The sequence below is a fragment of the Pongo pygmaeus genome, chromosome 22, assembly GCF_028885625.2.
Source record: "Pongo pygmaeus isolate AG05252 chromosome 22, NHGRI_mPonPyg2-v2.0_pri, whole genome shotgun sequence".
Lineage (NCBI taxonomy): Eukaryota > Metazoa > Chordata > Mammalia > Primates > Hominidae > Pongo > Pongo pygmaeus.
In genome coordinates this window covers 55,287,566-55,298,270 of record NC_072395.2, presented here as the reverse complement: position 1 = coordinate 55,298,270, position 10,705 = coordinate 55,287,566, and the positions used below count along the sequence as shown (strand labels likewise).

General features: G+C 51.3%; 1 protein-coding gene across 1 annotated transcript; it reads left to right on the top strand.

Moving 5' to 3' along the window:
• Positions 1–1,551: 1,551 nt before the first annotated feature.
• Positions 1,552–5,974, top strand: TFF2 (trefoil factor 2). Its single transcript, XM_054468953.1, has 4 exons — positions 1,552–1,667; positions 2,517–2,666; positions 4,708–4,854; positions 5,792–5,974. The coding sequence occupies exons 1-4, from the start codon at positions 1,589–1,591 to the stop codon at positions 5,803–5,805; spliced, it is 390 nt and encodes a 129-aa protein (XP_054324928.1). The 5' UTR covers positions 1,552–1,588; the 3' UTR covers positions 5,806–5,974.
• The last annotated feature ends 4,731 nt before the right edge of the window (positions 5,975–10,705 follow it).

Here is a 10,705-nt window from a genome sequence, read left to right as displayed (position 1 = left end):
TTATGTCATGATGGTGACTAAAGTGACAGGGATGTAGAACAAGGAAACTGACCTTGCCAGAGTTTTCATGGATTGAGTCCCTGTAGTTGCCCAGTGGTGAACAGTCAGCAGCGAGCCTGGAGGCACTTGACCCTGGAGTCCCGTGCCCTGAGGAGCCCTGGAGGATGGAGCCTGGAGGATGGGGGCCTGGAGGATGAGGATCTGGAGGACGAGGGTCTGGAAGAACAGGGGCCTGGAGGATGAAGGCCTGGAGGACGAGGGCCTGGAGGACAGGGGCCTGAAAGATGGGGGCCTGGAGGATGGGGCCTGGAGGACGGGGGCCTGGAGGATGGGGGCCTGGAGGACGGGGGCCTGGAGGGTGGAGTCTGGAGGATGATGGCCTGGAGGATGGAGGCCTGGAGGATGAAGCCTGGAGGATGGAGCCTGGAGGATGAGGGCCTAGAGGATGGGGGCCTGGAGGACAGGGGCCTAGAGGATGGAAGCCTCGAGAATGGGGGCCTGGAGGACGGAGCCCGGGGGACGAGGGCCTGGAGGATGGAGCCTGGAGGATGGGGGCCTGGAGTATGGGGCCTGCTCTCCAGACCCTGAGGACAGCCTTGTGGTGGACCAAGGATTTTGGGTTTCCTGCGTCTCTGGGCCCCTGACTGCTCAACCATCAAAAACAGACTGGCAACCCCCTGTCATTTCCCTGGAGTGGGGAACTTTGGGTCCCCTCTGTCCTTCCCACCACACCTTCCCCTCTTTCTTTCCGGGTGTCTACTCTCTGGCTTCTGTCTTCTCTGTCCGGTCCACAGACTCCTTCTCCAGGACATCCTACTCCAGGAAGGCCATGGGCTGGGTCCCAGGTGCCATCTTTTAGAAGATGTAGAGCATTCCCATGGAACAAAAATAACCAATTTCAGGGGTTGGCTGAAAATGAACTTATTAAAACCTGACTGTCACAGGCTGCTCCGCTGACCCTGTCAGCCTCATCTCCAGGGAGAGCAGCCCCTCCTGCTGAAGATGGGACAAAGGGCATCGTGCTGTGGTTGGGGAGGCTCTAACCACAGCCCTGGGAGCAGTCTCTTACCTCCTCTGAGATGCTTCCCTTCCTCAGGGAGGGATCTTTTCCATGCTATCTGCTGGCCTGTTCATTTTCCCCAGTAAACTTGGCCCTAATATTTTCTAAATTCCTGTGGTCCCTGCCCACTCTATCAATAGAAATGCATGGCTTATCCCTTCCTGGGTGTGACCCTGTGTATGCCCAGCCCCAGACCTGCACGTGGCCAGTTTTCCACGCTGGCAGCCTGGCACGACCCCACTCCCTGGCCACGGCAGGAGGAGGTCTCGCTGAGCAGGGAGAGAGTCACCCTGGCCCGGAAGCCTCGCCTGCACAGGGCACAGCTGCCACTTGCCTCCTCTTCGCCTCCACGGTGGAAGGGCTGGGGCCACAGAGCAGAGAAGAAAGGTTATCAAAGGGCTGGAGCCACGGGGCAGAGAAGAAAGGTTATCTGTGCTTGTTGGACAAACAGAGAGGAGATTATAAAACATACCCGGCAGTGGGCACCATGCATTCTGCAAGCCACCCTGGGGTGCAGCTGAGCTGGACATGGGACCGCGAGACGCCCAGCTCCTGGCAGCACTCCTCGTCTTGGGGCTATGTGCCCTGGCGGGGGGTGAGAAACCCTGTAAGTGAAGGAGAGGGTCTTTTTATGTGCTTTCTTTATTTCTCTTAAAGAAAAAAAAAAGCACAACCATAAATTAACTTGAGAGGGGAAATACTATAAAGGCATCTGGCAATGTGTGTTGTTCACATGGGATTTGCCGCTACTCAGGAGGGTGGCTCCAAGAAGGGCCTCCCTCCTAGGGAAAGGCTGAGTGACGGCAGGTGTCAGCGGGCCCCGTGTCGGGCCAGGAGGGCATTCCCACCAAGGGTCCTTGGAGTCCCAGAGCACTCACCTGTCAACTGGATCTTGGCCTTGGGTCCATCTGTTCATTCTCCTCTAGAAGGGTTTTGTTTTTGTTTTTTTTCCGAGACAGAATCTGGCTCTGCCACCCAGGCAGGAGTACAGTGGTGTGATCTTGGCTCACTGCAACCTCTGCCTCCTGGGCTCAAGTGATAATCCCACCTCAGCCTCCTGAGTAGCTGAAACCACAGGTGTGGACCATCATGCCCGGCCAATTTTTTTTGTATTGTTTGTAGAGATGGGGTTTCAACATGTTGCCCAGGATGGTCTTGAACTCCTGAGCTCAAGCAATCTGCCTTCCTTGGCTTCCTAAAGTGCTTCCTAAAGTGCTGGGATTATATGAGCCACCATGCCTGGCTTTTTGTTTTTCCTTTTAAACTAATATAACAATTTCAGCAAAGCCCTGTCAGTTTCTCAGGAGGAAACTGCATTGCTTAAATATGGGCAAGATAAGACTTTGTGTTTCTCTATGTGGCAGCAAGACAGTAGAGGCATCCCCTAAAACCTCTGAGAGAAGGAGCAGTGTGGTCTGGGGTACCAGGGCGGGGCCAACTGAGAATCTTTCCACAGCCCCCTGCCAGTGCTCCAGGCTGAGCCCCCATAACAGGACGAACTGCGGCTTCCCTGGAATCACCAGCGACCAGTGTTTTGACAATGGATGCTGTTTCGACTCCAGTGTCACTGGGGTCCCCTGGTGTTTCCACCCCCTCCCAAAGCAAGGTAATCTTCCAGGGAATCTTCCTGGGCCAGCAACTGGCAACCCAGGACCCAGCTTCACAGGCGGAGCCCAGAGCAGGGGCTGGAGGAGGCCCAGTTGCTAGTCTAGGGTTAGCCTGGGTGGGTTAGTCTCGAGCTAGCCCCAGTTGGTTAGTCTGGGGCTAGCCCCGGTTGGTTAGCCTGGGGCTAGCCCAGGTTGGTTAGTCTGGAGCTAGCCCAGGTTGGTTAGTCTGGGGCTAGTCCAGGTTGGTTAGTCTAGGGCTAGTGTAGGCTAGTTAGTCTAGGTCTAGCCCAGGTTGGTTAGTTTGGAGCTAGCGCAGGTTGATTAGTCTGGGGCTAGTAGCCCAGGTTGGTTAGTCTGGAGCTAGCCCAGGTTGGTTAGTCTAGGGCTAGAGTAGGCTGGTTAGTCTGGGGCTAGCCCAGGTTGGTTAGTCTGGAGCTAGCCCAGGTTGGTTAGTCTGGGGCTAGTAGCCCAGGTTGGTTAGTCTGGGGCTAGCCCAGGTTGGTTAGTCTAGGGCTAGTGTAGGCTAGTTAGTCTAGGGCTAGCCCAGGTTGGTTAGTTTGGAGCTAGTGCAGGTTGATTAGTCTGGGGCTAGTAGCCCAGGTTGGTTAGTCTGGGGCTAGCCCAGGTTGGTAGTGTGGAGCTAGCCCAGGTTGTTTAGCCTGGAGCTAGCCCAGGTTGGTTAGTCTGGGACTAGCCTGGACTGCTAGTCTAGAGGTAGCCTAGAGGACTCCTAGTCTAGAGGTAGTCTAGGACTAGCCCAAGTTGGTTAGTCTGGGGCTAGCCCAGGTTGGTTAGTCTGGGGCTAGCCCAGGTTGGTTAGTCTTGGACTAGCCTGGACTGCTAGTCTAGAGGTAGCCCAGGTTGGTTAGTCTGGTACTAGCCTGGACTGTTAGTCTAGAGGTAGCCCAGGTTGGTTAGGTTGTTTAGTCTGGAACTAGTCTGGACTGTTAGTCTAGAGGTAGCCCAGGTTGGTTAGTCTGGGTCTAGTCTGGACTGTTAGTCTAGAGGTAGCCCAGGTTGGTTAGTCTGGAGCCAGCCTGGACTGTTAGTCTAGAGGTAGCCCAGGTTGGTTAGTCTGGGGCCAGCCTGGACTGTTAGTCTAGAGGCAACCCCGGTCAGCCAACAGTGAGATGAAAATTTCCCACCTACCCTGTTTCTACACCGTTAGTTCTTTCAACAGACGTGTGTGTGTGGAGCCATCAGTTTTACTTTAGTTGAGAAAAAATATATACATATATAGTAGGTCTCCTCTAGTTTTTGAAGTGTGACTTCTGAAGAAGCTTCCATGGGGAAATGAAGGTATTTAATAGGACAGTAGTAACATAATGGCTGACAGACCTCAAATGTTAGGGAAGGAAGTGAAGCCTTCTACGGTTCTTTGGGAGTGAGTTTTATGTCAGTGCACGGGATCAGGACCCAAGTCGTAACACCGACAAGTGCTCAAAGGAAGGTTGTGTGTGTGTCGTGCACCTGTGTGTGTGGAACCGGGCACGTCCTCTGGAGAAGGGCGATTCTTCCCCAAGATTGTTGCTGGGAGGCTTGCTGGGTCCCGCAGGGAAACCAGGCAGATGGTGGATTGTTCACGAGCGCCCACTGAATGGCAGTGCCTTTGGGTATCAATACCATGTCCAAACGCTTTCCATCTTACCAAGGTGCCCACAAACCTTTTCTCATCTTGGCCTGGGGGACCACCCCATTTACTGAGAACACTGAGTCCCGAGAGGCAAAATGATTTCCCCAAGGCGGGGGACTCCAGAGCTTCTGACTGTGACCACCCCACATGGGCCCCACGTTCGCGGAGGACAGGCCAGCCAAGCGTCGCTGGGGCCGACACTTTCACAGTCCCCGGGGGAGGTGGTCCTAGGGGCCGACACTTGCACAGTCCAAGAGGGAGGCTGTCCCGGGGGATGCTGCCCCCGGCAGCACCTCATGATCCATGGAGGCTGCAAGTCAGCGCTGCTCTCAGAGGAGGAAGGGGTGGAGCTTTCCAGGGCACAGCAGGCCTGACTGGGTCTCGGTGTTGTGCCTGTCCCATGGCAGAGTCGGATCAGTGTGTCATGGAGGTCTCAGACCGAAGAAACTGTGGCTACCCGGGCATCAGCCCCGAGGAATGCGCCTCTCGGAAGTGCTGCTTCTCCAACTTCATCTTTGAAGTGCCCTGGTGCTTCTTCCCGAAGTCTGTGGAAGGTAACGTTGCTGTGGGACTCGCTGTCTGGTTCCCGGACACCATGATTCCTCCTCTGTCCGTAGAGGTGGGGTGCAGGGAGGGGAGCTGCCTCGCAGCCTCAATGCCGTCGAGGCCAGGGCCCCTGCCTCCTATGGGATTCTGAAGGCAATTCCAGAATGTTCTTGGCAAAAACAGCGTCTTTTCAATAAGTTTATGGCCTCCAGCATTGCCACTGCATCATCTGTGATGGTTCTAGAAACGGCAGCTCATCCCTGTCGCCTCCCCAGGTGTTGCAACATTCAGAGGCGTTGCCTATTTTATTGCAAACCGATCTGCATTTGGAGGTTACTGAGTGTCTTGCGCTGTGCTGGGTACCAGAAAGGGCCCAACTCAAGCAGACCTGGTCCCTTCTCCCGTGGCTTCCCGTTCTCCCCCACATGACCCCGAATGACAAACGTCGTCCACAACGTCCTGCTCCGGGCAGTCCTGGGAGGGTCCCGCCGGCAGGGGTGAACGGGTCCACTTCTCCCACCCGCTTAGTGACAGTGTGTTCCTGACTCAGAATATGGCAAGGTAAAAAAAGACCAAGCAGATCCAGGAAAATGGGGAAAGAGCTGCTGGTCCTTGAAGGATGCCTTTTCTTTTCCTTTTGTTAGGATATCAAAGCACTCCAAAGAGCAAAATATTTCATGTTCAGGATTTTCCAAGTGATTTTTTTATGTGACCTAAAGGTCCACCTAGAAAATGTTCACTTGTCTGGGGAGAATGTGCCCCACAAAGGAAACTCTAGCCTGGGGTGGGAGGATTTGGTCCCTTTACACCCCCTCCCCAGGAAAGGGGCTCCTTCTTCAGTAGGAAGCTTCTGGGCAAAGTGACGTGCGCCCACCCTAGCTTCGCAGCCTAGGTGCCCCCATTTCTGGGGTTCCCTTACCAACCGTCTTGCATTTAAATTTCTAGACTGCCATTACTAAGAGAGGCTGGTTCCAGAGGATGCATCTGGCTCACCGGGTGTTCCGAAACCAAAGAAGAAACTTCGCCTTCTTATCAGCTTCATATTTCATGAAATCCTGGGTTTTCTTAATCATCTTTTCATCATTTTCAATGGTTTAACATATAATTTCTTTAAATAAAACCCTTAAATAAAACCCTTAAAATCTGCTAAATTTCTTTTTGGTTTCATTAACACAGAGGTGGTGATGGTGGTGTGCATGTGTACACATGTGTGTACCCATGTATGGGTGTGTGTATACGTGTGAATGTGCATATGTGTGAGTGTATATGCAGGTTTTTTTTTGTTTGTTTTGAGACAGAGTCTTGCTCTGTCACCCAGGCTAGAGTGCAACGGTGCAATCTTGGCTCACTGCAACCTCCTCCTCCCAGGTTCAAGCTATCCTCCTGCCTCAGCCTCCTGAGTAGCTGGGATTACAGGTGCCCACCATCACACTGGCTAATTTTTGTGTTTTTAGTAGAGATGGGGTTTCACCATATTGGCCAGGCTGGTCTCGAACTCCTGACATCAAGTGATCCACCCAAAGTGCTGGGATTACAGGCGTGAGCCACCACGCCTGGCAGTTTTAATGTCCCTTCCATTTTTCTAAGAGAAAAAATTCATCAAATACATTCAGGTTTCTCTAAAAGCAATAAAAAAGTATTGCATGTAAGAACATTTCAGAATTCACAATCACTTTGTAACTCCCATTCTCAGTCCTTTTTATAAAAACTCAAATGACCAGCCCTGAAAACCTCTTGGAGTGATACGTGACTTCAGATTGCAATTGCAAAATCCTTTCTCTTTGACCAAATGCATCGCAGACCCCTTGATTTTGAGATGAGTGTGAGGCAGCCGGTCGTCTCCTATTTCTAAGGCAAGCAGGGAGGGGCCTTGACCAGGTAGGCCAAAAATTCTCTCCCAACTCTTTGCTTCTGTGTTTTCTGGCCTCTGCCTGAGGGTAGCTTTGGTAATCTGCTAACATTTGAGGATATTCAAGGGAGGAAGTTGACAGCATTTCATTAAGGCAATGCCGGCCGTGGGGAGATCATTGTGTGAAAGATTCTTATTTATTCATTATTATTATTATTATTGTACCAATTGACAGGGTACATGTGCAATTTTGTTACATGTGTAGTTTGCATAGTAGTCAAGTCAGAGCTTTTAGGGTGTCCACCACCTGAATCACGTACACTGTACCCATTAACTAACTTCTCATCATCCACCCCCTACCCCCGTCAGTCATCCACATGTCCATTGCCCGCCATTCCTCTCTATGTGCGCGTGGACACATTTTTAGCATCCACTTACGAGTGAGAACAGGTGATATTTGACTTTCTGTGTCTAGTTCGTTTCACTTAAGATAATGACCTCCAGTTCCATCCATGTTGCTGCAACAGACATGATTTAATTCTTTTTATGGCTGAATATTATTTCATTGTGTATACATACCACTTTTTAAATCCATTTACCTGTTGATGGACACTTAGGTTGATTCCATATCTTTGCTATTGTGAATAGTGCTGCGATAAATGTACAAGTACAGGTATCTTTTTGATAGAATGATTTCATTTCCTTTGGATAGATACTCGGTGGGGATTGCTACATTGAATAGTAGCTCTATGTTTAGTTGAAAGATTCTTTTGTGTCTCCTTTAAGAGGTCCTGGTGTCATTCAGCTCAGTGGTGGGAGTGCAGAGTGGATGACATTAGACCAGCATTTCTGTTGCTTCCCCCAACATCCCTCTCCTACCCCAAGCCAATTGGCTTAGCAAATGTGTCACCCAATAGCCCACTCCTGTCACCCCAGAAAATCCAAGGCCTCTGCCCTCCAGGGTGGGGTGGGGCCAGTGCCACTAGCTTCCTATTGGAAGATGAGAGTATTAGGAAGTGCTTCTTCAAGGAATGGATGTGGCCTTACATCAACTCTCGGGATGCCTGCTTTGGGGAGCAGGCCACACGCTGCCTTGGGTCTCAGCTGTGTCTCAGTCTTACTTACAACATATCATCAGCTCAACGAACAGTGGCCCTTGTTAGCAACACGGGGTCTCAGAAACACTCAAGATAATCAGGTGGCGGAGACGGATGCTGGTGTTTGTGAATTTATTCTTCCCAGACTGCCATGTCCTCTCTCGTTTGTCCCCCGCCCAGTACACTTAGTTTATGGGTTCCAGGGTCAGCCAGCCCTGGCCACACTGGTGGCAAGGCCAAAGCAGGCCAGTGGATTCCTGGAAAGGGTGGTTGGCATGCTCTCCAGGGGCATGTGAATTATCTGTGCCTCCCGGGTGAAGAGTGTGGAGGTTCTGCTCCCGGAGTTGGCACTGGGGCCTTCTTGGGTGCCGGATGAGGTGAAAGCTTCTGGTTTCATGCCTTTTCAGGCAGTTTCTGGTCTGCAGACTTTTGTTCTCAGGCAGTTGTCTGCAGGCCACTTGGCACGAGGCTCTGGGTGCAGCAACGTCTTTAATATGTGGGCACTTGTGTTTCCCATGGTGTCTTTCCGGGAACTTTCTTCTCATGCTGGCACTCCAATCCCATTTCCTCCTTCAGAAATTCTCTGATGCATGAAGGCCCCATTTTCTGAGCCAGTTCCTACATTGCCCTTTGGATCCTTGAGCAGGGATTCTGAAGCAACTTCCGTTGTGTTTGCCACAGGCTTGGGCTTGGGGGTCCGTGGGCCATTCTGATCCGTTACTAATAGTACAGCTCCCGCCAGCTCCAGCACCATGAGTGAGTTCATTAACCACGTGACACCTCAAGACAGTTCAGAGTGGGTCACCCCCTTCCTCCTCCTTTGGGGGGGAAGCAACAGCTGGGGACATTTGAACCCACCCCTTGAGTAAAACAAGGCTTTCTTTTCCCTTCGCCCTCTTTTCCATTTTCTCCCCCAATCATTGCCTCCCTTCCCCTTCCTCTTGGGGTTTCCGGCTGCTTCTCGTCTCCTCTGCTTGCCCCTGGTTCCCTTCCCTTCCGTTCCCTCTCCCTGCAGAGGCTCCAATAATCCCCATCCAGTGCAGGCAGGGACCTCATGGATGGCAGAGCCGGTGAGGCTTAGCGGGAGGGCCCAGTGGCCATCGACCTAACCAGGACAGCCGCTGTGGCCCTCGAGTCAACTGCCTGCCCTCCCGGCTCCCTGCGCTCCTCCAGGTCCCTGCCTGGCTGGTCCAGGTAACAGAGATGCCTTGAAAAGCAATTATAGGAGACGGGGTCGGTCAGCTCGCTGGGGGTGGGAACAGCAGGAGCCGTCACCATGTGTGCAGGTTGATGGCCCAGGTGGGTCACCGTGGGGAGGTTTTTAAAAATCTCTCAGATTCTCAGGCTTTCTGTTTGTAAAATATGAGTAATGATTACTTCCCTAGCAGGGTTCTGGTGAGAATTAAAAATAATGTTTGTGGCTGGGCATGGTGGCTCAGGCCTGTAATCCCAGCACTTTGGGAAGCCCAGAGAGGAGGATTGCTTGAGCCCAGGAGTTCAAGACCAGCCTAGGCAACATGCTGAGACCCCATCTCTACAAAAAACACAAAAAGTAGCTGGGCACGCCTTTAGTCCCAGCTACTCAGGAGGCTGAGGTGGGAGGATTACTTGAACCCGGGGAAGTGAAGGCTGCAGTGAGCCGTGATCACACCACTGCACTCCAGCCTGGGTGACAGAGTGAGATCCTGTCTCAAATAATAATAATAATAATAATAATAATAGTAATAATAATAATAGTAATAATAATGTTTGTGAGCTGCCTGGTGCACACAGCAGGCCCCCGCTACGCGGAGCTCCTGCCAGAGGCTGCCGGTGGCCTTGTGGTCTTGCCCTGTGGCTTCCTATAAAAAAGCCTCTTCCAAGGAGAATCGCTTGAATCTGGGAGGCGGAGGTTGCAGTGAGCTGAGATCGCGCCACTGCGCTCCAGCCTGGCGACAGAGCGAGATTCCGTCTCAAAAAAAAAAAAAAGCCTCTTCCAAGTACCATGCAGGACAGCCAGCTCTGCCTCCAGAATGTGGTAATCCTGGATAACACACATTGATTCTTTATATATTCACTATACCTAGTGCTCGCCGCATACACAGTCATGCATCACGCGTGACAATGTTTTGGTCAACAGTGGGCCTCGTATATGACTGTGATCCCATAAGGTTATAATGAAGCTGAAAAATTTCCATCACCTGGTGACATCACGGCCGTTGTAACATCACAGCATGACACGTTACTAAGCTGTTTGTGGGAAGGCTGGAGTCAACACACCTACTGCACTGCCAGTTGTATGAAAGTACAGCACATAAAATCATGTATGCCACCTAATACTCGCTGTGATTATAAATGGCAGTGTGACTGGCTTATGTACATATTATACTTTTTATTGTTATTTTAGAGTGTACTCCTTCTACTTATATAAAAACAGTTAACTGTGAACAGCCTCAGGTGGGCCCTTCAGGAGGTTCCAGAAGCAGGCATTGTTATCATAGGAGATGACAGCTTCCTGCATATTACTGGCCCCGAAGACCTTCCAGTGGGATGAGATGTGGAGGTGGAAGACGGTGGCACTGAGAACCCTAACCCTGCGAGGGCCTCAGCTAATGTGTGTGTGTTTTAGCTTTTAACAAAAAGTCTAAAAAAGTTAAAAAATATTAAAATTACTAAAAAGTTTATAGAATAAGGATACAAAGAAAGAAAATATTTTTGTACAGCTGCACAATGCATTTGTGTTTTAAGCAAGTATTATTAAAAAGAGTCAGAATTTTGGCCAGGCGCAGTGGCTCACGCCTGTAATCCCAGCACTTTGGGAGGCCGAGGCAGGCAGATCATGAGGTCAGGAGTTCAAGACCAGCCTGACCAACATCGTAAAACCCCATCTCTACTAAAAGTACAAAAATTAACCAGGTGAGTTGGCAGGCGCCT